General features: G+C 46.5%; 2 protein-coding genes across 6 annotated transcripts in view; one reads left to right on the top strand and one right to left on the bottom strand.

Annotated features, from left to right (window-relative positions):
- STOM (stomatin) overlaps nucleotides 1-9,357 on the top strand; it is a 32,081-nt gene extending 22,724 nt beyond the window's left edge. For both annotated transcript variants that reach the window (XM_084650512.1, XM_084650511.1), the window contains exons 5-7: nucleotides 3,134-3,337; nucleotides 4,092-4,226; nucleotides 7,387-9,357. In XM_084650512.1, the coding sequence (XP_084506638.1) occupies nucleotides 3,134-3,337; nucleotides 4,092-4,226; nucleotides 7,387-7,581 (534 nt within the window). In that variant the 3' untranslated portion in view covers nucleotides 7,582-9,357. The remainder of the gene's footprint in view (nucleotides 1-3,133; nucleotides 3,338-4,091; nucleotides 4,227-7,386) is intronic.
- Nucleotides 9,358-12,258: 2,901 nt separating this feature from the next.
- GSN (gelsolin) overlaps nucleotides 12,259-25,935 on the bottom strand; it is a 52,672-nt gene continuing 38,995 nt past the window's right edge. For all 4 annotated transcript variants that reach the window (XM_084650246.1, XM_084650248.1, XM_084650247.1 and 1 more), the window contains 11 exons: nucleotides 25,197-25,329; nucleotides 24,026-24,114; nucleotides 23,031-23,246; nucleotides 22,143-22,276; nucleotides 21,370-21,460; nucleotides 19,786-19,956; nucleotides 18,665-18,839; nucleotides 17,410-17,534; nucleotides 14,174-14,251; nucleotides 13,388-13,448; nucleotides 12,259-12,648 (listed from right to left, as the gene is read on the bottom strand). In XM_084650246.1, the coding sequence (XP_084506372.1) occupies nucleotides 12,479-12,648; nucleotides 13,388-13,448; nucleotides 14,174-14,251; nucleotides 17,410-17,534; nucleotides 18,665-18,839; nucleotides 19,786-19,956; nucleotides 21,370-21,460; nucleotides 22,143-22,276; nucleotides 23,031-23,246; nucleotides 24,026-24,114; nucleotides 25,197-25,329 (1,443 nt within the window). In that variant the 3' untranslated portion in view covers nucleotides 12,259-12,478. The remainder of the gene's footprint in view (nucleotides 12,649-13,387; nucleotides 13,449-14,173; nucleotides 14,252-17,409; nucleotides 17,535-18,664; nucleotides 18,840-19,785; nucleotides 19,957-21,369; nucleotides 21,461-22,142; nucleotides 22,277-23,030; nucleotides 23,247-24,025; nucleotides 24,115-25,196; nucleotides 25,330-25,935) is intronic.

Raw genomic sequence — 25,935 nt, 5'->3', positions numbered from 1 at the left:
GGTTGCCTCTTGCTATACTTGGAGTGTTGGATTAGGCAACATGTAATTGAGCTATTTGTCTCCATAATGTCCTACAGCTATAAGAGTGCAAAAAGGATTATTCAGAAGAAAAGCATCTGCAGTTGCAAAATACTTGCAAGGATTGTCAGTGGCTTGGGCATTGACTGACTGGCAGAAACCTCTCTCTGTTGTATAACTTTATAAGGCAAGGTATCTTATTTGGGGGTTGACACTTCTCTCTAAAGAAGCTGGCACTGGCCACTGCTGAGATAGGGTCACAGGCTAGGTTGGTTTATATGGCCATTTCCATTTTATCAGATAAGCACTGACTAATGGCATTGTCTTCTGTTTTACCCACACCTACATGGAAATTACTGTTTTGAGGCATTCCTTTTAAAGAGCAGAGTGAAAATAACACTTCCTTTTTTCCTATCTGGTTACTAAGTAGGTCACCTACTTTGTTCTTGTTTTATATATTGACACACACAGTCAGGTGCATCTTATCTGATGAGTGTGGTCTCATAAGTAATGTACCATGGATGTGAGAATCACAAGCACCCTATATCTGCTATGAGATGGCATCCATGTTGTAAGTGACCTCCCCACATATACAAATATCAAACAAGTCATCTGTCATTATATGTTATTTTGATAGTCTGCTTTTTTGCTCTTAACCAGAGAGCAGTTCTTAACCATGTGCAAATTGAATGGTCCAAACTCCTACCTTTGCATTTAAACAAAAACATAAAAACCTTGGAGTATTCTCAGCCCTATTGCTTTCTGAATTTTCTCAGAGCCTCCCCTGCCAGAAGGACGTAAGGATTTGGGCACTCAATGATGTACATTGCCTCACGCTACTATTCAGTCCAGGGTGCTAATATAAGCTTTTGCCCACACGCTGATATATGGTATCTGTCCTTTTATCTTGCAACTTTGCTTATGACAGATTAGTCTGCTCTGCTTTTGGGAAATATCCTGGAACTAGCAAAGCTTCCCATCTGCAGGACAGGTATATTTAGTGTAAATCTCTCTTTTTAATGAGTGGGTTTTTTTTGTTTGTTTACCTATATGGGGATTTTTAACACCTCATGATCTTGAGGTCAATAACACCTTATTGCAAACCTAGCAAAAAGTTACTTTTCAGTGACAAGCGGCTTGACCTCAAATTCCTCCTAGTCTAAAGGAGTTTAAGCCTGAGATGGTTCATTCACATATGTGTATATATAAATATACATACACATGTGTGCCCCTACATATTGTATTCTTTTGAGATAGAAACAACCTACAGTTTTAGGACTACCCCCTCCTAGCAGACTCTGGATTGTTCCCCACATAGTATTACCAGCATATACTTGTGAGGGATAAAGATATAAATTTAGGTACAGACCTGAGTAGCTGTTAAATACTTTACTAAATTACCTTTAACCTTGGGAGAAACATTGTGACTCTTGATGCAATTTTGAACAAAAAACAGCTTTATTATTTTTATGGATTTTATTACAAATTAATAAAAGGCAACCTTAAAATCAAAACTCCTACCTACTATAATTTTTACTGAACTAATTAAGGATTAAACAGCACAAGTATCAAATCAAAATTACAGTTAGAATGGAATCAACTATTCACCAGCTCGTTGAATGAATACAATCAAGACATGACTCATGAAGTTAATGTAACACATGATCAGTTTTATACCTACACTCCCTGGAAACCTAAGGAGGTTCCCTGTTACTAGGTGACTTCTACAGCTGACTCATTCCCTGACCAGTTTATTTCTACTGAGGTGCACAGTGATTAACAGCCTGTAAGTTCCCTTTGGGAGCAGAATAGTTTGCACAGACACATTTGTATTGTCCAGGTTAACACAAAGTGATTTAAAATAGGTCTTAGAATTTGGATATGCATGTGCTATTTCTTACACGCATACACACGCACATACTTGCTCATTCACATCTTAGAAAGCATTAGAGGAAAAATCATAATTGGGGTAATAGGCTTCCCTGGCAAACCACAATAGGGAAAAGAAAAAGTTCAAATAAAAAACAGAGAGTGACTCTTCAGTTCACTGGTCTTCAGAACTTCAGAGGCAGGACTGCAGTTCAGGGAACCAGAGGATGTTGTCGCTGCTCAATACTTTATACTGGCTGGCAACTCCTCCAGGCACTTGGCTGGTCAGGCTGACATGGTCTGTCCTTTCCTTCCTGGGAGAAGGAGAAGCAGCCGCCCTTCTTAGTGTTGTGATGGCCAAGGATGATCACACCATCTTTTGCATTTATCTGGATCTTAAATGTTGTGATTATAGCTTGCTCCACCCCTTGGCAGCTCCCCAGAACTTTTCAGAGTATATCAGGGGTTACAGGTCTGGCTGAGGGTGGGACAGCTTGACCTCTGGCCAGTGCGAAAAGTCCATCTCATACGGGCAGTCTGAGAATATATGTCACCAGACATGCTCCAAAAATATCAGATCAACAGGAGATAACCCCACAGCTGTGCTTTTGGCTCCGCCCCCGGTACCTTGTCTGGGGAGTTACAGATTGTCAAGTACCTCTGGGTTTCTATACGTTCTTGATGTGAACAGTGATGTAATAGCTTCTTGTTTCTTATTTCACTTATACTTAGGCCTGGTCTACACTGGGGGCGGGGGAATCAATCTAAGATACGCAATTTCAGCTACGAGAATAGCGTGACTGAAGTCGACGTATCTTAGATCGACTTAGAATCACTTACTTCGCATCCTTGCGGCGTGGGATCGATGGCCGCCACTCCCCCGTCGACTCTGCTTCCGCCTCTCGCCCTGGTAGAGTTCCGGAGCCAATCCGGCGGGTAGTGTAGATGTGGCCTTAGACTCATCCATATTTCATTCCCTTAGTATTCCTTAAAATATTCTGGGCTTTTTGCTGGCAAAGCATTGGAGCGCTAACAATTGGTGACCTCATTGGATGAAGGTCATCTCAAAGCAAAACACCTGTCAGATTCTATTACTATAAATCCTACTTAAGCTTAAAAGAAGAAGAAAAAGTTTACAGAACCTAAAGAAAATAGAAACTTATAGACTAGGCCTCGCTCAAATAGGCGTCTTTTTCATTCGTCGTTGTTGTTCTGCTTAATTATTAGCCTTCTTACCTCCCTATAGATCCTTACCAAGGACTCTGTGACAGTTAATGTGGATGGAGTGGTTTATTACAAAGTTCAGAATGCCACCCTGGCTGTTGCAAATATCACAAATGCTGACTCGGCCACCCGGCTCCTGGCACAAACCACCCTGAGGAACGTTCTGGGGACCAAGAACCTCTCTCAGATCCTGTCTGATCGAGAAGAAATTGCACACAGCATGCAGGTATGAGCAATGTTGGGTGCATTGCTTCTCAAATCAGAAAAGCTAAACTATAGGGCTATGAGCCCCTTGCAGGGTCAGGCTTGTACACCAGTACAGAGAAGAGCTGAGCATATCTAGGTGAACCTTGGATTTGGGGTTTTGTATAAAGTTTCCATGAGAGCTGTTGCAACAGCATACAAATTTTAAAAGGAGCAAATAAGGCAATAATGGGCTAGTGATGCAATGAGATCTAGTTTTTAGCTTTAAAAATTGTAAGTGGGAGGGTGGAGTAAAGAAAAATAATCCCAAAGAGGGAAAACTACTGCCTGACTCTTAATAAAAAGGTCCTGCCCTGAGCTGTGAAGACAGCTGCAGTGGGATGCTAAATTGTGTTCATAGACCCTGGAGAAGACCCTCCACAGCTAGGTGCAGACAGAATCTTGGGACAGAGGGAGGACCACTGTGCTGATCCCAGTTGTCTGAAGGGTGGGTTGCACCAGTATTTTAGGCCTATGTTATAGTTCGAAGAGATGACCACCAGATTGTGCACCCTTCCCAAAATGTTTGCTATTACATGGATCAACAATGACACAACAATCAGCTAAGCGCATCGAGATCCTCAGATACAAGGAGTAGTCCGAGTATTAATATTATTGACTCTCAAGTCATGTGTTCTGTGTCTTTGTTTAAACAAAATGTTATTTTTTTTTACCTATGATTTTTGTAAGGTAGCCAAGTAAATGAATCTAGCATCTTTGTCCTGCCTCTTTAACAGGTCACACTCGATGAGGCAACAGATGAATGGGGGATTAAGGTGGAACGTGTGGAGATTAAGGATGTGAAGTTACCAGTCCAGCTACAGAGAGCAATGGCTGCTGAAGCAGAAGCTGCCCGGGAGGCAAGAGCCAAGGTAATACAGTAGCTTCAACATACTTTGTGTTTTCATCAATAACTTCACGTGAAACTCTCTCTGAGGATGGAGATCTTCAGCCAGACTAGCATGGGGTATGCAGGGCAAAATTTGTTGGTAGAGCTGTCTTTGGAAGCCAGAACTCATCCTGGGTCACACCATCTGTCTCACCTTTGTGAACCCTGAAATCCCTACCTTCCCCCCAAGAGCAAGTTCTGAAAAACTTAAATAGAATGGAGTCTTGAGAGATCATGTGATCTAGTGGCTGAAGTGTGAGACTATCATGACTTCTGCATTGTTTCCAGTTCTTCTATTAACTTACTGTGGCTTTAGGCAAGGCCTTTATATTCTGTCTCCATTTCTCCATTTGGAAAAATATATATATTTATATAATGCATTAGGGAGGTCATGAGGCTAAATGTTTGTAAAGTACAGTGCACTCCTCTGCATTTCCGCAGCCCTCTTAATCCATTTGGTTGTGGTACTCCCTTTTGCTTGTAATGCAGGGTGGGAAAATCTGATGTAAAGCATTTTAAGATCCCCTAAGATTTTTGGTTTTGATAGGTGGAACTCAGCCCTGTTGCTACCTCAGGGAAGCTTTCTCACTTGAAAGGACCTTGTGCTGTGGAACTTGCTCCCTCTGGTGGTTTCCCGATCCTCTGGGGAACCCGGAAAGCATTTTGTGTGCTCTATATTTACTGGAAAAGAAAAGGAGGACTTGTGGCACCTTAGAGACCAACAAATTTAGTTTAGTTTCTAAGGCTCCACAAGTCCTCCTTTTCTTTTTGCGAATACAGACTAACGGCTGCTACTCTGAAACCTATATTTACTGAGGTAGCTTGAATGTGAAACTGCAGGTTGTGTTTAAGAATTCCAGTCTGAGACAGTGGCCGATGCAGCTGGCCCCAGGGACTCCAGGTCCTGGTGCAGTCAGAGCAGCCGCTGGCCCCCCAGGGCTTCCTCCTCCCGGCATGGGCCAGAGCGGCAGCGGGGCCTCCCCCCCCCCCCCCAACGGGTCACCTCCCCCCACCCCAGTGGGGGCCGGAGCAGCGGTGGGCCTCCTGGGGTTCCTCCCTCACAGCAGGCCCCCAGCTTTCCCCGACCCCTCCCACCGCAGCAGCCCCCTCCAAGATTCAATGGTGAGTATTTTTAGTATAAATCATGAACAAGTCAGGGGCCGCAATTTTTTGGTTTTTAGCCCATGACCTGTCTGTGACTTTTTTACTAAAAATACTCATGATTAAATCGCAGTCTTAATTATCATATACAAACAGAGGAGAGACTCACACCTAGGGAAATAGTTAGTGAGCCCTCTTGAGCCACTTGTATATTCCTGTTTAAAAATTGTTCAGACTCTCTTATGTTTCCGTGGGGGAATAAAAAGAAAAGCAAATCTGTATTTCATTAGACCCTGGTGCTGTGAGTTATGGACTTGGGAGGGCAGCTAGAAAAAGACCTTGGTTCTAGGCAATAACTTGTATGTTCCAAACGATGATTCCTAGACCTGTTTTGCGGTAACTAAACAGTTTGCAATCTGCAAATAATTTAACTTAGTTTGATGGTTAAAAGGATGGAGAACCACTGCAAGAGTAATCAGAGTGAACTAGATTATATAGAAAGAAGTATCCTCCACATACCTACCTTGCCCCACTCTGGAACCAGTACACTATAATTCACCATGCCACCACCCTTATCCTATCTAGTCTGGCTTCTGTGGGTTTAAAGGGATCTGGTATTGATGCACAGTCTCTGATCTGGACCCCTGGTGGGATTACTAGCTGGTGAGGTCTATAATCGTGAGTTCTGATGTTGTTGGTTTAGCTGTTTAGTATGTTGCAATCACCCTTAAATCTGAGGACAGCCACTTTATATCTGCCTCTCAGCTTGTTCCGTAGCTTGATATTCAAAGTGAATCTTAGATCACTGAAATATGAAGATAAGTTTTATTCCTCTCTATCCCATCCCATCCCATCCCTCCCAGGGGCATCTAGCAGTAAAGTCCATGAACATGCTGCTTTGATTTAGCTTACAGTAGGAGTCATGTTTAATGTATAACTTTATTGCAGTGGATTCAGGTTTAATTGGCCCCTCCTGGTTCCTCTGCTTAGGTTTCTGTAGTACAATTTCCACAAAAAGTGCCTACAAGGTGCAGCAGCGTGTGTTATAGTCCCTTCTGCTGGATGCTGAAGGGGGTTGTTTGGCAGGGTCCTGGCAGCTGTTTCATAAGTAGGGCCCTACTAAATTCACGGCCATGAAAAATGCATCACAGACTGTGAAGTCTGGTCTCCCCTCATGAAATCTGGTCTTTTGTGTGCGTTTACCCTATACTATACAGAGTTCACGGGGGAGACCAGTGTTCTCAAAAAGGGAGTTGCAAGGTTATATTAGTGGGGGGTCATGGGTATGGCCACCCTTACTTCTGCGCTGCCTTCAGAGCCGGGTGGCCAGAGAGCGGCAGCTGTTGGCCGGGTCCCGAGCTCTGAAGGCAGCACCCTGCCAGCAGCAGCAGCGCAGAAGGAAGGGTGGCGACACCATACCACACCACCCTTACTTCTGTGCCGCTGCCTTCAGAGCTGAGCAGCCGGAGAGTGGCGGCTGCTGACTGAGGGCCCAGCTCTGCAGGGCTGACTGAGGGCCCAGCTCTGCAGGCAGCAGCGCAGAAGTAAGCGTTGCAATACCACACCAGGCCATCCTTACTCCTGCGTTGAGCTGGCCGTGACTCTGCCTTCAGAGCTGGGCTCCCGGCCAGCAGCCGCCGCTCTCCAGCTGCCCAGCTCCGAAGGCAGTGTGAGGGTAGCAGTACTGCAAACGCCCCCCCCCCCCACACACACACACACAACTCCTTTTGGGGTCAGGACCCCTACAACACTGTGAAATTTCAGATTTAAAAAGCTGAAATCATGAAATTTTTTATTTTTTAAAATCCCATGACCATGAAATTGACCAAAATGGACCGTGAATTTGGTAGGGCCCTATTCATAAGGTACAAATCTCTTAGGTTGTAAACCAAATTTGCACAAAGGGTGCCCAAAACTTTTGTTTGAAACTCTCCCCCTTTTTAGCACTGTCTTGTCTTACAACTGAAGAGACTGAAATAGTCAAACTAGCCTCCATTTTACACTGTGGTAGACCTGCTGTTTCATGCATTTTTCTTCCTCAGGTAATTGCGGCTGAGGGTGAAATGAACGCCTCCAGGGCCCTGAAAGAAGCCTCTATAGTTATTTCAGAGTCCCCTGCTGCCCTTCAGCTTCGCTACCTTCAGACTCTGACCACAATCGCTGCAGAGAAGAACTCCACCATAGTCTTCCCCCTGCCCATAGACATGCTGCAGGGCATCATAGGTGCAAAATGCTAAACTTGTTGGGATGTAGTGGAAGAGGGATCTTCCCCAGCAGGGCTGATCTGTGAAACCAAATTAGCTGTTAAAGCTTAAAGCAATGTTCGCAGAGGGGATCTTTAAGGGGGCCTTTTTTGTGTGTGATACTTGAGTGTGTATGTGAATGTGACTGATCAAAATCTTCTGCAATTTATATAAACAAACTCTACTCTTAATTTAAAATAGATGCTTATTTTAATGTTCCTGTGGATCACAAGCTTTTGTTACCTGCACACACATCCTGTTTGCAAATGGTATGACCACTTTGTGTGACAAGCTCAGTTTTGGAAGGGCTGTGAGATTATCACTCACCAGAGAAGTGGTTACCTCTCATCAGTCACACACACTCTCTGAGGTGATGTTCCCTTTAGAGAAAAGGGTCCCTGGCACTGGGTGTGCAGGGAAAATGGCCCCTTACCACTTGCTTTGTGGCCAATAGCTTTGTAAGTTGGAATCTCTTGGAAGCCACACAGACTGCTCCTTCAGTTCTTCCCATTTGCTCAAGTAAAACAATGTGTATACTCAATATCTCTGAAAATCAGGTCAGTGGCTTCTTAAAATGGAGTCTTCCCTCTTGCAAGATGCAGCAGTTTGCCAGCACTGCTGAAATGAAACTTTCCACCCCTATAACAGCAGAAAAGGTATGAGCACACTATAGTTATGGATACGTTTCTATCCATGTATCACAGTTTGTGTGGCTGTCTATTGATTAATGCCTTTTTTTAAAGCACTTAAAATGTCTCTGGATCTGCCTTTATTTGTGCATCCTCTTTTTCAAGGAATGTTCCTTTTTAAAAAAAAAAATTCTGAGTTTCATTTGTAAATAAGTAGCCATTTTGGTCTTGATTTTAAATATGCTTGTAAACAATTCGAAGTGCTATATGTTAGTCCTAAGACTTGCATCTCTTGCAGATAAGGTAATTTTAAAGTCTTGTACTTCATTTTTTATAAAAGATCTATACACAGCTTTTCTGTCCGGTAGAGGAAATTTTTGGCTATTTTTATGTGTTTTCTGCAAAAAAGCAACATTTGACATTTAACACTTACAGTTGTGATTGCATACTATGTGAAGATTTCATAACCTTTTACATTTTGTCTTGTTAATCTTAGTGCAGTGTATGTGTGGTACAAATTAAACATTTCTGTGTTCCAGTGATAACTATGCTAGCAGAGTTATCTTGTTTTAAAGAATCATGCAAGAAAAGACAATTAGCTATTTGGTCCACCATTTCAAAATTCAGTCAACTCCCCTCTTTTTCTGATCTCAAAATTGGATTCCTATTTGTAGTTTGGATTCGCTTTGACTCCCTTACTAATGTAATACTAGAAGTTTCATTGCTTTGATTTTTACAATTGGTTTTGCTCTGTGCAGTGCTACTAGTTTTACAAATCTGTCTCATCTGACAAAGCAAATGATCACAACAGAGAAAGCAAACAGGAAATAAAAGTTCTCACCGTGATTTGCTAAACCAGAAGCACATGGCTTCTTCAGTTCTGCTAATCCTTGCCTTCATGTGCATATCTGTGAAATGCACAGCCATATCTTGCACCTGTTTAGCAGATGTAATTAGAGTTGTGGTGAGATGTTGAGCCAGATTCTGCACTGGAACAACTCCACTGAACTGGGCCCCTCATCTTTAAGCATCTTTAGTTGGCGTGCAGGACAAAAATAAACATAAAGAAAATGATGCATGGATTCCAGAAGTGCCCTTGTTCTCACACTGCCCTTAATAAAGTATGTATTTTCTTGTTTAATCACTTCTCAGGTGTGATTCATTTTGTGTTCACATCACTTCTATAGTAATGGAATGATGAGCCAAAAAGCACCTTTTGTTCTTGACCAGCATTTTCTAGATGAATTCTTGTTGCCCCACAAACTGACTATGTGCATTCAGAACCCTTCTTGGAGCAAAAAGAAAAGGAGTACTTGTGGCATCTTAGAGACTAACCAATTTATTTGAGCATAAGCTTTCATGAGCTACAGCTCACTTCATCGGATGCATACTGTGGAAAGTGTAGAAGATCTTTTTATATACACACAAAGCATGAAAAAATACCTCCTCCCACCCCACTCTCCTGCTGGTAATAGCTTATCTAAAGTGATCACTCTCCTTACAATGTGTATGATGATCAAGTTGGGCCATTTCCAGCACAAATGGGTGGGAGGAGGTATTTTTTCATGCTTTGTGTGTATATAAAAAGATCTTTTACACTTTCCACAGTATTTATCCGATGAAGTGAGCTGTAGCTCACAAAAGCTTATGCTCAAATAAATTGGTTAGTCTCTAAGGTGCCACAAGTACTCCTTTTCTTTTTGCGAATACAGACTAACACGGCTGTTACTCTGAAACCTTGGGGCACTCCATTCTACGTTGTGCATGACTAATGGTCAGTCTTCTTCTACCTACATGCTATGAGTCAGGATTTCCTGTACGACAAAATGTAGTACACAATCCTTTCATGAGGGCTTATTAGCTATAATACTGGCGATGTAAGTGGTGGAATAGTCCAGTTTTGGTACTGTGTAATTAAGCAGTATGTAACAGCTCCTTTCATTTGTAATGGACCGTTTGACTTACTAGGATATTGGAACATACAAAGTCTAATTGGAATGTACTTGAGTGCCTGGCATTTGTTCTGCAGCTGTAAGAATTAGCAGTTGAGCTCTACTTGCCCTTGCTAGTTGGTAGGGGATGCCATTAGTTCTGGAGTCCAGTAAGAGAAATCACTGTGGGCAGCTGGGAAAAGGCTTTTAGGGATTTGTGAAAAGACGCAGAGAGCGGCTGCATGATTGCACAGACAGTAACTTGGTGCCTAATTCTAACCAGCACAGCTCAAAGTTCAGTACTAATGCTGTGCATGACCCTTTGTTTGCACCTTCCCCCTTAGCTCACTCCATTGTTTCATACAAATGAAAAGCTCTTGCTCCTTTCCTGAAGTGTCTGTACTCCTGAAAGGAGTGTGAGCCAGGGCAAACTCTCCATATAAACCACTTCTTGTACAAGTTGATACCAAGAGGTGACAGCAGCAAATTAAGAGAGTAACAAATGATTTGTTTCACTTGTAAGGAAACACACAACTTTTCTGTGTTTTACAGTGAGCTGGAGCCCGGATCATTCTTTTAACAGGGAGGAAACACAGGACCAATAAAGCTGAATATAGTTCTGCTGAGTAGCAGTTACTATGCTGTTTTAAAAACTAAAGGCCAACTGTGGTGTATCCGCCTTCAGAACTAAAACCTTATAGGGACTTTATACTGTTCTCATGTAAAAATGACAGAATAGATTTTCTTTGAGAATTGAGAGGGAGGGTCCAGTCTGATGCAATTGCAGGCTGAGTGAAACGGTCATCCCCAACATGAGATCATACACAGGCATGCTGGCCTCCCCTCCACTTAATATTCTGCTAGGACATGTTGCATTTCCAGACTCAAGAACAGCTGTGTGAAGGGGAGCCATGATAACACAGCACCATTCCTTTCTCTCTAGGTGAACAGTCTTGGCTACTTTTTTATTTGCACTTTATATCCAGAGATTCCGTCCTAGCCTTGATTTTATCAGCAGCTGCTTTTAGCATTAGCCTCTACTGTTTCTTCCAACAGAGATCTTGCTACAGCTTTCCCCACTGGCACATTCTTTATGGAACCAGTATGCTGCCTTTTTTGAGGCCTTTTCTGTAATACCAGAGTGCTGTAGGCTGAAACCTGCAGAGCATCTCTCTTGTGGCAGAAACTGCAACATGCTTTTGCAGGCAGCAATGCTAACAGCTGTTGATGATAAAAAGCCCAGCTCAGATAATTCAGTCTCACTCAGTTAGTAACAAGGCCAGAGTGGTTATTCCATTCAGCTGCATTTTATAGCAATGAAACCAGCTCTCCTGGGAGTACCAACGAGTAGCAACATATCAGATCCATAGTGTAGCTGCATGGTATTGTTCTGTCTGCACAGTGCAAGCCTCGGCCCTGGGGTTCAGCATTTCACTCAATACATGAAGATGCTTTTGCGTGTAGTGCTGGGGTTCCATGCCTGCTACGAGCAACAGGTTAATAAAATGAACAATTTCCTGCAAGGATCTAGCATTAGTTCATTAAAACAACTAAAGCAAGTGGACCAAAGAGGCAGCTTCTATGATAGTGGCAAAGAGTCCTGGGGCATCTTATAGACTAACAGACGTATTGGAGCGTGAGCTTTTGTGGGTGACTACCCGCTTCGTTGGTATTCACCCACGAAAGCTTATGCACCTATATGTCTGTTAGTCTATAAGGTGCCCCAGGACTCTTAGTCTGGATCTGTAAAAGCAGCAAACACGGCTACCCCTCTGATACTTAGTTTCTATAATATATTCCTACCAATTCAGTCCTTTTCCACACACTTAGAAGCACTGGAATAAAAAAAACCCAAAAACTTTAAAAAGACCATAATTTGCTTCCCAATCATTGGCTAGTTTTGTGCAATAATAAAACATTAGTAACAGATCTGCACCAACAGAGGGACCTCACAGGTGGCAGCTAATGCATTTGTGAAAGTGGCACAAAGAAGTTTGTGTTTTTTTAAGTCTCTATTTCAAGACAGTCCAAAGTTTAGACCAACGCTGCAATACAATTTCTGTTTAACCCAGTTTTCTTCCAAGTAGCTGAAACAAAACAAACGGGAACAGTTTTAGTGTTCGCATGTTTCATGTAAGCTTTATTGTATTAAATACCATGTTCAAAGCAGTGGGTAAAGTGGTAGGACAACTCATGAATTTCTTTAATTATTGCACAGCTAGTTGGCTATTAGAAACAGTTGCCACATTAATGTGCCTCCTGCAGGAGGAAGTAGCTCTGTAGGCATTGAAGGCACCAAACTTGCTCTATTTAAAAAAGGATCCTCTTTACTTAGGCAGCCAGCTCTGCCATGGCCCTCTCCAAAGGATCAACAGTCCAGTAATCGTCATCCCAGCCCAGGAACCAGCCAGAGAAGGTGGGAGGTTCGAATCCTTGCTTGATGATAGTGATAGGAGTTCTCTTATCTCGGTTGGCAGGATCAGTCTCAATGTACCTTTTAGCTGCGAATAGACAAGAAGAGCCCATAATCCATATGGCATCTCCATATGGAGTAATCAGAGAAAGAGTCTCTAGAAAAGCTAAAGGTAAAACAGAGGCATAATGTCAGGCTGGCTCTAGTTTCTGAAATGTTTTTTTAAAGAGGGGACACTGCTCATGGGGTTTTATCTAGGGCTACTGGCAGTCTGTCCCAGGAGCTGCTTTCAACCACAAGCCAAGCTGCTGGCAGGGTTCAATCAAGGTTATAAACTGCTCTTTTCACATGTGATTTACATGACTGCCCCCCAGTGAACATTACTATTTAAACAGCAAAGCGCCATCCTATCCTGTCAGACACAAAGTGATCACTTAACTCCCATTAGGGACTTAACCTTCCATTAAGAACAGCTGTTTGCCCACTGTACTGCTCAGCTGTGCATTTAGGTGTAGGGCTTACAGGGCAGGCAGCTGAGACAGAAAATTATGGGTTCTCTCAGTCACAAGTAAAATCATTCATCTATCCTAAGGGTTATTTTTTCACTGCTGGAAGCTGAGGGCCTTATGCATGAAAACCAGTAGCTCCTGAGGCAGAGCTACAGGGATCCTTCCAGATTCCTACAGACATAAGTGACTCCTTGTAAATGTACTCGTCTGTCAATTTTATGCTGTCATGAACTCGTTCAAGCCTCTGTCCACGTGATCAAACTGGAGGTGGAGATCAACAGAGAATAGTTATTTAGGAGAGGGGCATGTGATTGTTACCGGATGTCACAGCCTCCGTCTTTTCCTCGTCATGAGCCTCATTTCCAATCCAGACAAAGACCTACAGATTCAAAATCAAACAAACAGCATCAGCCTCTATCTGGAGTGAAACAGAAGTCTGAAAAATGTCTCTGGGCGCATGATACAGAACTTTAATAAATCCATGCTACTTTGACTGAATTACTCATCTCGGTAAACAACGTGAATGCTACTGCTGGCGAAGTTTAAGAGAGAGCTTCTGGCCAGTAATAAGTCTTCACTGTGGGGACAATTACATGCTGATCTGATACATGGGAGAATCTGCTGGTGTTTGAACTGCATCTTTACACTGAACAGCTACAGCGTGCCCCTCGCCAAACTGCCTTTTGGTTGACCAGGGCAAGGCAACCAAGAAGCCGTCTTTTTTTCCTTAAGAAACCAGTAGCCAATATAATTATTTGTTGAATGCTGATTACATGCTCAGTCATATACAGACAAGGCATGGGACCAACCCCTCACGAGCAGACTGTGCTAGGATCCACCATAGCCTGTCTCCTTTCGTTCACCATCTGACCAAAGGACGTGGCAGGAGCCCAACTCTACCCTCAACCTTTGGGTTAAAATGAATATAGTGTAATATCTGATCCATCCTCTGTTGGGTGAGTTGGTCCCAAACTTTAGGGGGGTGGATTCCATGATCTTTTCCTTTCTAATTATTGTGACTGTCAGTCTCTCACCCTAAAGCCACATGGCCCACATGCAATATCCTCTCTTTGCTTCCCTCCTAGTAAATATATTTGGAGGTACCTGGTCCCATGTGTCAAGGATCATAACATCATCTGTAGCAAGGTCATCTTGGATTAGCTCTCCAGGAACCTCTTCAATCTGAAAAGAATGAAGTTAGAGGGGGATCAGATTCTTCAGGGGGAGCCACCCAAGTTTGCATCGTTTTATGTCACATGGGCAAACCAGCTCATGGAGGCGCTGATAAATACCACTGGGGAATGAGGTGTGTGATGGTACAGTTTATCTCCTTACAGGCAGTGGAGCCTAAGCATCAGCCCACCCCAGTCACGTGACCTGGCCCTTTAAGATTTTGGGACATCTGAGGTGTAAAAACATGTACATTCCATCTGTGTTAAATTATGGCTGTGAAACATGGACATTCGAACAACCAAATAATAAAGAAACTACAATCCTTCAAATTAGGGTGTTATGGAAGAATTCTGAAAATATGGATAGACCACATAACCAATTAAAACGGACTGGGATTTGTAGGGCACATTTTAAGAGGTTCAGGGGGCAATGCATTCTTACAGGTACTGGAAGGGAAAGTTGATGGCAGAAGAACACAAGGCAGAAAATGATCTTGGCTGGACAATGTGGTAATCCTGGGTGGATCAAAAGGTGTATTCATCCACAAAGAGATTAGCAGAGGATTGTACGGACTGGGCTACCATGGTTACAAACCTCCAATAATGGACATGACATATAAGAAGAGGTGTGCAAGAACCTAGGAAATACTGGAAGACAGGAAGAGGTCCTGGGAATAAACAGAAATTGGGAAGAAAACCCATTACTGTCTCTTTAAGGGTCTGGGACCAAAGGCCCTGCAGAGTGGGTGGCGCAACACTCCCCTCTCTCCCAGCCAATTGGGATGAGCTTTGGGAAGGGGATCAGCATATATGCTGCCTCCTGGCATGTAGCAGGGTGGACCTGGTGGGAGAAGGTTGGCTTATTTGCCTGCTGAATCTGGCAAACTTGAGGTCTAATTGGGGGTAAGGTGTCAGCTGAAAGGGAAGCTGGCTAAGGCCCTACAGTTGGCCTAAATCACTATCTCAGCCCCAGGGAGAGCTTGGGGGGAAGGAGGGATTCCTGTTCCAAGGAAACAGAAAGGGAGAGAAAAAGGCTGCCTGCCTGAAGTACAGCCCAGCTGCTGCCAACAAAGCTGGGAAGGGCCTTAGGAAGCTCCTCAGTAACTGCTTGGGAAGAAGTTGCATGAGGAGACAGAGCTCTGAGTGGGAACAGTGGAGTCTGCCTTGTGAGGGACACTGACAAACAGGGAAAAGATAGGAGTAGCCCAGGGAAGTGGCAGTGGATTGGAATGAGCAGCCCTTAGCTGCACAACACAGGGTCCCTGGGCTGGAGCCTAGAAGAGCAGGTAAGTTCCCCTTCTCCCCCAGTAAGGGAGCATAGCCCATAAGGCTAGCTTAGTCTTTGCTGTAACACAAGGAAATGACAAGCCTGCATTCTGTCAGACAGTAGTTTAAGCAAATTGTCATAAGTATAGTCAGGTTGAGTAAGCCTGGGACCACAGGCTAGATAAATGGCCTAATAGTAATGCTTAGATTTTGGGGAACTAGGAATAGTTTGCTTAATAGCAGGAGTTGAAACCTAATGGTAAACAGCAACTGCAAGATCATGGAAGTAAAAACTGCAAATCTGCTCAAGCAAGAGGTGACTAATATAATGAGCTAAATGGCATTAATGTATTAACCAATAGGATAAGTAACCCCAATATTGTGAGGGTGAGGAAGTTAGATTTGGGCATGTGGGGCAGGGATAGCTCAGTGGTTTGAGCATTGGCCTGCTAAACCCCGGGGTTGTGAGTTCAATCCTTGAGGGGGCCATTTGGGATCAGGGCAAAAATTGGGGATTGGCCCTGCTTTGGGCAGGGGGTTGGACTAGATGACCTCCTGAGGTCCCTTCCAACCCTGGTATTCTATGAAAGTCTAAGCCTTTACATGAATAGTCATAATGATGTTCAGACCCTATAATAGGGCAAATTACCATGTAGAAAGGAACTTTTCTTATCATTGTCGGTGTTCCATCATTTGCCCCTTGTACTTTCTTGTTCTCTACCACCAGTCTTGGGCATTGAGAAATGTGGACCATCAGACACATTTGGCATGCCAGAGACAATGCTGGTCCTTTGTCTCTTACCACCAGGGCCTCCAGGATAGGTGTAATTATGCAAATCTAAGAGCTTATGCAAAGAATGATACCAGAGACAGGAATATTACAATATTGGGGATATCTGTTTATGTGGCTTGGAGCTTTTCTGGATTTATTCCTTATTTTAATACAAGTCTCGGCTTTCCCCTCAGTTGGCATGTCCTTGCCATACGCCCAAAGGGTCCCTACAAGCTATTGAACTCATGGGTTTTAGTTCTGTGTCCCCTGATTCTGGGACAAGAACCACATTACCTTTGGATCAAGTGGCCATCACTGCACGTACTATTGACTATTCAAAAGGACTGGGCAACAAGAGGAAGCACAAGCATCAGGATTTAAAGAGGCAAAAGACAGATTGGTCCCAGATGGGAGCTAAAGGCCTGGCATACAGAGCATTCAGCTTTGATTTTTTTCCTGTTACCCCAGAGGGGCTGAACTGAGAGAAGACCCGCCCAGAAGGCCTGGCCATGGAAGCTGGAGATTGCTACAGCCCAGGATGACAGATGACGGGGGTCCGGCACTAGAGAAGAAGTCCAGCAATGCCACAGCGTGTCCCAAAGGGGTGCTCTGGTGGGGACAAGGTGCATTAGCATATAGGGGAGGGGAAATTTGCATGGTACCTGATCACACACCACCTAGCTGGCCAGTGTTACCAGCCTTTTTCTTCCATAGAAACCAGTTCGTTCACAGTTCATGCAGTTAAACAGAGTTTAGTCTCTGGTGCTGCTTAGTCATTCACACACCGCATTCTCCTAATCCTAACACCTGTCACTCAGCAAGTGCTGGAGTTAAAGCCAAAACAGCCTGACCACCAGCCTCCAGCAAAGGAGCCCTAGCTTGATGCTGCAGGGATTCAGTGGAATGGGAACAAGGCTTTAGAGCTGGCTGCTTTCTTTGCAGCAGAGTGGCGCTAATTATGCTCCTTCTGCAGAGTCCCCTGGGGAGGAGCCCCCTGGGCATTTGTTGGGGAGTGGCCTGGGAGGTGGAACTGTAGCCTACTGCCTGGCTGAGATGGGTTTTCCCCAGTCCTGGCCACTGGAGGATTGATTCCTTATGAAACGTCGCCTCTTAGTCCATCACACACTCACAATGAAGCGTCCGCTCTTGTTTGAGCAGGCAAAGAGGCGAGGGGGGTTAACGTCCATTTTCCTGTCCTTCAGCCGGGGGGAAGTGCGATACACTGCTTTTCCACCCAGAGCTTCCCAGAAGCTATCTGTAAGAGAGAGGGGTATGCTGATGCTCCTTCCATGTACACCCACCGTCAGGCCACTGGGGGGCTTCCTGCCCTGGGACCTCGCTAATTCCCTCTGCTTGCCTGAGACCTGGCTGGACAGAGGGCCATGCTGCTCATGCACAGAGCATGGCCAGGAGTGTTTGCTCTCCTTATGCCTACAGCAAACCCCCCCCCAGTGGCCACTACACACGAGTATCGAAAGGTGCTCTGGAGTGGCCATTCTGCACCTGTGCAGTGTACCAAACTGTGCCCAACCTTGGGGCTGCAGGGGCAGGGAAGGACCCCTCCTGTGCTCCCTATAACGTGCTTTATCCAAAACAATGGGACATCAAAGGCACATCCCTTGCCCACCCACAGACCGCAAGGGGCTACAGCAGAGTCAGATCATGAACTCCAGTGACTTATGCTTCAGTGGCACATCTGCTCCTGAATACGTCTGCGCGGGAACGCTGCCGCAGCCGAGGGAGTCGCATGGGATCCTTGACCCGGGAGGGCAATGCCACGGTCCCGTGGTAAAGCTGAGTCAGAGCACCTGATATCCCCAGCTTCCTGCTTGCACATTAATCAGGTAGTCAAGAGGCTAGAATCTTTATATCTCAGGGAAGAGGTGGGGTTGACTTTGTCCCCTGATTAGAATTGGCTCCAACCATGACTCTCCCCTGGTGACTACCAAAGGCATCAGGAGGGGAATCTGTTTTTAGCAGCAATGAGATGGGGTGAAACAAATATTTAGGTCCCTGCCCGCTATACTGACCTGATAATTTGCAATGGGTGTTCAATGGGTCCCCAGAGCAACCTTCCCTCTTTTGGGTGTGTGCAATTTTAAAACTGCTCCTACTCCCATGGCCTCTCCCCGATAAGCCAGAGGCCTCTTCACTTGAATATCTCCTGCTGAGTGGCTGGACTCCCCCCTGTATGAAATACCCTTATCTCTTTCAGTGCAGAGCCTGGAAGGATGAGCTTCCCTGAGGCGGAACTGCTGGTCACCTCTCTGATTGGCCTTGATGTGGGAATCCCAAAGTAAATACCCATTGGGCAACTGCCAAGGAGAAGAAGAAATTGCAGCTACAATGTAAGGAATCTGTGTGGCCCAGCCAGGCCTCCCTCACCTGGCTCGCTGCCCTCAGCAATTTGTACTGGGCGAGCTCCCAGAATCTTCAGCAGCTCTTGTGCCCCAGATATCTCGGTGTCGCTGGCTGCTTGGCCAACCCAAAGGTAAGCAGCGGAGGGAGTTTTCAGGACAAACGCATCATTTGAGTTCAGTTCACTGGCAACAGCATCCAGCTGGAAAGCAACAGCACCATAGCTATCAAACAGGTTGGTACTTTCGCCACTGATAGATATATAAGGACTATGATCAGCACCCCTGGCACTGCTGAACAAACTTTAACCATCCACTGTAAAAACATCAACGACTAAGGGATAACAGTCAAGCTGCTGAAGCAGAAAGATTGTATAACAAACATGAGAAGATTAAATAGGTGTGTATGTGTGGCATGTGATGACCTGCAGCCGAAATAGGTAGGGCTGGGATCTTGCCAGAGCTCACAAACAACAGCAGGATACTTAAGTACTCGGAGGGGAGACCTCCACAGAACAAACTCCATGCTGCTGGCATTGGTGATTCTGTAGGTGGCATTCTTCCCCCTGGGTCAGTAATGAACCAATACCCTAGCATGGAGCTAGGAGGCTGCTGGACTATTTATGACTAATGAGCAAGATTTATTTTTTTATTCTATTTTATTTTATTTATTTTGCAAGAATAGGGGAATGAACCCGAGTCCTGGCTCAAATTCTCTTTGGATACAAGATACTTCTCACTTCCTGCCTTTAGCTGTTAAGTGCCATTGTTGTGTGCTGTTAAACCAACTGCTGCATCCCATCCCAGAGGCTGATGCTCTTCAAAGGTGCATGAAAGTCTCACTTTATATTAGTATACAAAGTCCTTTGGGCACTGTGGAGAAAAGCCCTTAACAATATAAAATGGTATTAATAAACTCATGGGACCAGGGTGATTATTACTACTCACCCATGGGGAAAAGAGGAAGCTCTTGATAGCTTATCTAGACACCGAAGTTTGTTTCAATTCAGCACAAGTCCCACAGAAAGTTTAACCTGGCCTTGCCTCTGCTCTCAGAGGGAACGTGGTGTGACAAGATATAAGATTTTACATTCCAACTGCTACGTGTGAACCCACTGTTCGGGGTTTTCTGGCTTTCCCATCACGTACCTCCACTGCTCTAGTGGCTCCAGAGGTGCTGGACCGGACCTGAAACAGCCGTGTTGCAGCTGGTGCTGTCTGGCCTCCATCCCTGGAGGTTCCACCCTTGTAGACAATCAAAGGTTTCCTGCCAAACATGCTCATTAGATGAGCTGGCTCTTTTCCCTGTACCACTCGTTTCTGGGGGGAAGGAAACTCAGTGTCACATATGAGATGATGCAGATCAGCCAGGGATTCCCAAATAGGCTGCTCCTTTTCACCCTCCGAGCATGCCCTCACTGGGAGCAGGGAACAAAACCACTGCTTCTCACACAGAAACTGGTGTGTGGGTAAATTAGGCCCTCAAAATTGCATAGGAGGGACCTCACATATGGCAGCCTGACCTAGGGTGACCAGATGTCCCGATTTTATAGGGACAGTCCCAGCGTTTGGGGATTTTTCTTATATAGGCTCCTATTACCCCCACCCTGTCCCAATTTTTCACATTTGCTGTCTGGTCACCCTAGCCTGACCCGACTAGCAGCAATAAACACTAGTGTAAAGAGAGTTAGGTGCCTTCTAGCTACACAGCTGAACAGCCACCTCATCTTTACTGTTCTTTGTCAAGTCCTTTGAGTGGGACCGGGGCCACCTGATGTAGATGCAGCTATAAAAGTCCCTTGTCACATTGCAGAAACCACCTGAAAAGGTGGCTTCTTGCACCGCAACTGAAGAAGACACTAACAGGAAGCAAAGCTGGTAAGGGCTTAGTCAATAACTTTTACTGGGCTCCTGGCTTTGCTTGGCACAAAGCCTCTTCCAAGCAGCTCTGGCAGGGCAGGGTGTGCAAAGGCTCCTGCACCATTGCTGGGGTCTGGCGGCAGAGAACTGCATGGGGAAATGAACATGCAATCAGGCCCGTTGCCATCCAGTATCATAGGAGAAAATCGACCCTCACCACAGATGTGATGTTTGCACTGAAGAGGATCCTGAAACCATCATGGGATGGATTTCAGTCACCACCTCTCCTTTAGAGTCATGAGAAATCTACGAACCACGCGCTCAGGGATCTGATGAGTTACACACTTTTTTTTCCCCCCCTTTAAAGACAAACTGCGTCTTTAAGCTTCCTGCTGCAAAACAGTCACTTCCCTGAGCCCCTCAGGCCTTTCACTTTTGGTGGGGGAGGAGGCAGTGGAAACCCTGGGCAATTCATTCGGCTCTTGGGAGCTCTTTGCCTCTTTCTCCCTAGTGCCAGAGGCTCTCCTCTTACTCACATTTCTTTTCCCTTGCGCTTTGATTTTTAAATACAGCCAAGAATCCAAACAGATGTCTATGCTGACTCTGGAAGTTTGCACTTTAGATCAGTACAGCAGCCTACAGAAAGGGAAGCTAAATATATCTGAAGTTTTTCCTCTCCTCCCTGCCAGCAAGCAGCGTCAGCTACCGACACTTTGCACCAACTGTCATGATGCAAACTTTATTCACCCCTGAGCATTATTAACAGTGAGGCACAGAAGGACGGCGTCCCTCACCGGAGTGGGGTGCAGGAAACTGGCTTGCCATGGCAAAGGCACACATGTCATTAGTTACAGAAGCGGTGAGTTTATCTACCTGCACAGGGCTGCCTCCCAGCTCTTCGTCCAGCTGGACGCTGAGGAAAGCGGAGGTTGTGATCTCATCCTGGGAGGAATCTGCACCCTGCCTGAAAAACAGAACAAAATCTAAGTCCTCAGATCACAGTGCAATTTCCTAAGCCCTAGTAGAGAGGTCAGGAAAAGGCAAGGGACTCCTGGTTGTTAACCGACTTGCACAGCATTTCGCATTAGGTGCGGAGAGGGATCCGCTAACAGACAGAGAATGGAATGTTTAGGAAGGGAGATCAATACTTTTCAAGATGAGCAGGGTTTTCTAAGTATCCACAGTCTTCCATTATGCCTAACCCTGTGGTAGCTGATTTAACAAACAGCTGCTGTGGCTGTTAGCAGGAGCCACTACTCAACCTCCACACTGTGAACACTCCCTTAAGATTTCAGCTGCACAGCTCATGATGATGTGTAAGCCACATGAGAGCGCTCTCCTCCCCTGGCAGTGGCTGCTGCTTCCCCAGTTCCACTGGGGCCTGCCTGGAAGGCCCAGTCACAGTGTGTCTGATTCCTTTTCGCACTGACCCCTTCTTACCCCCACATGCCCCAACCCCCTACTATCCTCCTACTAGTATTTGGCCTTCAGGGGGAGCCTCTCCAGGGAGAAATCTAATTTCGGGTGGATCCCGGGGTAAGTGGCAGCCCATAATGATATGATCTCACAGCAGTGGACTCCAGTCCCATGGAGTTACAGTGCAGGGGCATTTGCTTTTTGGCTCCTCTCCAGAAAATCCCTCTTACCATGTATAGATAATCTGTCCCATTTTTCCACCGTGCTTGTAGTCGTACAAGATAATGTAGCTGTCCCCGCCATAGAACTGGCCATACAGCGAAGGATTCACGGGCACTTTAGCAGAGCCTTCTATTCTCCAGATCTGCAAAACCAGCAGCAAGAAGGGGGAGGGGAAATACCTTCAACCAGGAAATGTGAGAACAGAACAAACTGCGCGACATTAACAAGGGGCTTTTTTTCCTGTTTTTACTTCACGTAGTCAACCTCCTATGAGTCATGGCCCTGCAGTGCCACCTGCTGGGGAAAGGTGGTAAAACAATGAGCTCTTCCCACAGCCAGTGACATCCAGCTTTGTGCAAAACCTTCCCAGAGAGGCCCAGAATCAAGGCAAAACTTGCCTGGTTTCCTTACAAGCCCCAGCCTTGGGCCAGATACACCAAAAGGCGCAGGGCCCTTGGGGTAAATGTGGGGCCGAGCGCCTGTGGGCTGGGTGACTAGTCGTCTTGCTGGCTTGGTGGTACCCAAGAGTTTCTCCAGCCTAGGGTGACCTTGGGCTGAGCTTTCAGCCGGGCTGGTCCCCCAGGTTTCCAAAGGGGCAGGCATTGGCCAGGACCTCTTTTCAGTTGGAACTGGGATTGCACAGCAGAGAGAAGAGGATGCCTCAGTGTTTAGCCCTTCTGAGCACAACCTCAGCCTGGCTTCTTTGCACAAACCCAGGAGTCCAGGTGGAGAGGGGAGAAGCTCTCTTGGGCAGTCCCTCTGCTGCAATGCACTCCCAGACTGTCACCCTCCCCTTGTCCCCTGCCAGGAGGCAGATAATGGAAGAATCAAGAGGAGACAAAAACTGGCCCCTGGGGGTGCTGGTGCCTCCAGGCTCCCTCCATGCCACCTCCTACCTGTTTCTTGCCAGAGCCATCGTCCTCCATGCCGTGCTGGGCAGCCATGGACGTGGAGTTGTGCAGCGTGGCGGCGTCGAAGGGCACCTTCTCAACCTGGGCGATGTGGCTGGAGATGTAGGCCGTGCCCAGCCCCTCCGTCTGGTCCCTGTCCCGCCAGTTCTTGAAGAATTGCTTGAACAAGGGGGTCTCACCGCTCTCAGGCAGGACTTGGATCTGAAACGAGGGAGCCGGCCTGTCAGGGGGAGTCTTGCCCGGAGCCTGGCAGGGCTGCAGTTCTAGCCAATCCCAGCTGTAACACGGGCTTCAGGAAGACTCGGGGCCGTACAAATCCCTAGGGCGACTCCCCAGGGCAGGATTCAGCCACAGAGAGCAATCCTGGGGCAGCCCTGAACTAATACGTCGCAAACCCACAGCCAGCCAGCCGGCCGGCCGCCTCTGAAGTGCCCACAGGTCTCGCTGGCCCCATAAGGGGAGATTTGGCAATCATTCCCTCCCACTATCACCGGGAGAGAGGTGCTGTTCTACACACCGCACTGGGTGGCTCTCACAGCATTTCCACCAGCAAAGTGACCACTGGCTGTGAAGCATTCATTTGCACCCGGCCCATGTGTCTGTCCAAGTCTGTTTTAAGCACAAATCTACCTGGAAAGTCTGTGCTATCACAATAAAACCATGGACCTCAAAAGCGTGTTCCACTGGTTACCACAGCACAGTGGGGCTGGGAGAGAAGGAATCTCTCTTAAGAAAATGCTGGAGAAGCCATGGGGCAAGTCTTCCCCTAGGGACAGGTTAGTCAGCGCCTCTTCATGCCCAATGGGAGTCGTTCTGAGTCCTTCCTGGGCAGTTTCTCTCTGTTTCTCCTGCTGGCCCTCAGACAGACTGAACCACCGCCCCAGGTGGCTGGCTGAGGAGAGTTTGAGGTGCACCCTCAATGGTATCTGAGCATCAGCCCAAGGTCAGGGTATGCAGCCGCCCCCGCCGGCGCTACTTACCTGGGTGTGTTTGGGGTACCGCATCTTGGAGATGAACTCGGAGGCAGTTTTCAGGGCTGCCTTCCTCTCGTCGGAGTTGGCCTTCTTGCCTTTAATAAGAACAAAAAGGGCAGGGTTGATGATTGTTCAATAATACACTCTGATTTAAAAACAACCCTCTTCCCCCCCCCGCCCCCCCCCGATTTCCTTCATGCCCACAGTGGAAAGCAAGTCACCCGTCCACAAGTTAAACCCCTTCCACTGCTGCACTGCAGTAGGGCTCCACCTGCAGGTGATGAAGAAAACAGCAACCATCTGTGATGTAGTGAATGATTAGGATCACCTGGGATAGCTCATTAAATCAATTCTCTGCCATTTCTGGGGGCCTCCAGCCCTGGAGCTCCTCTGTCCCTCCTGTCCTCTGCCTGTGGCACAGGCTAGTTTAGTCTCCTGACGGCTGTAATACTTTGGCTGGTCTGTGTGTGAGGGTGGTTGGATGGTGTTGGTGGCCTGTGATGTACAGGTCAGACTAGAGAGCTCGTGGTCCCTTCTGGCCTTGAACTCTATGACTCTATAATTGTACGTGCCAAGTCCTATAGCATTTGGCCCAGTGACACAGTCTAAACTTCCTCCCCCTTGCACCATCCCAGTCATCCATGATCCACAGCCCAGTGGCCTGTGGTCAAACACTTGTAATGCTCTGACGGGCACGAGCCCCACAGCGAGGGACAGTCAGCAAGACCCTCTCCCCTGGTGCTCAGGCATCAGGATTGCACAGAGGGAGAGAGGAGACTCGCATAGCTCATGGGGGAACCATTTCCACATGAGTGTCCCCCCTGCCACAGGCAGACCCGCATGCCTGCCGGGGCGCCGTATACAAAGATCCCTGCATGGGTATCCGTGAATCTAAATGATCTACCCTTCCACTCAGAACTTCTTAACATTTTCTGCTAAGTCTCCCTCCTGAGACCCCCCCCTTTGGGCGCCACATTGCAGCAGCCATCCCTCCACCTGAGGAGCTACAGACGAGATGCCCTTCTGAGCCCGTGTGCTGTTCCTTAATTCCCTGGAGGAGCTGCAATTGACTGGCATCATGCACTCCCTCCCCACCCACTACTTGCAGAAAGCAAGAATCGAATATAGATCCAGCGCACGCCTGCCTTTATCTATTTCTCCTCCCTTCCCAGGGTACCTTTCCAAATGAAGATTTTCCCATCAGAGCCATGGTCCAGAATGAAGCAGTCGTTGGAGTCCAGTGCAGCCTGGGAGAACGGATTCTCGTCTGCAACCAGAGAGACTGCCATGTTCCCTGCACCATTGGAGACCTGGGAGAATGCAACACGAGGATCAGTTCAGAGACATTGTGTGGAAGAACCTGGAGACCTTCTCCCCTCAATGTTCCACAGCTACATGAAGCAGTTGGAGGCGGACGTCATGACTTGGGTGCATTGGTTTCCTTCACGCTTCCTGTCCTTCAAACGTGATGTTCTTGGCAGAGCAGTGATGTGATACGAAGGTGGTCTGCCCCACAGATTTCAGGGATTTCTCCCACTACTGCAGCTTCCTATGAGACTACAGAACTGGTGGCCCATCTCTCCAATGTCCTCAGTGCAAATGCAGCCAAAGGGGCCTTTTCAGCAGAACTGTCCTGTGCCCCAAGGACTGGACAGGGCCATTTCAGCATCCTGATGACTATCCTGAGGAAAAGCCCTGGTGGGTTTGCTGGTCCACATCAAATGAGTTTGGTGGACTCAGACTTGAGTTACTAATGGACAAGTGTTGACCTCACAAAACCACGTCCCATACTTGTTTACTAAATCACCCCCCAGCAGATTGAATGGCCATGGACCCAAACTCCCTTCTCGCCCCTTGAAGTGGTCTCTTCAGGGCAGGGCTGAGGGACACTGGCAGGTCCCTGTGGGCAGTCTGCC

Source organism: Lepidochelys olivacea (assembly GCF_965140295.1).
Source record: "Lepidochelys olivacea isolate rLepOli2 genome assembly, chromosome: 16".
In the NCBI taxonomy this organism is placed as follows: domain Eukaryota; kingdom Metazoa; phylum Chordata; order Testudines; family Cheloniidae; genus Lepidochelys; species Lepidochelys olivacea.
This window is presented reverse-complemented; position numbering and strand designations above follow the sequence as displayed.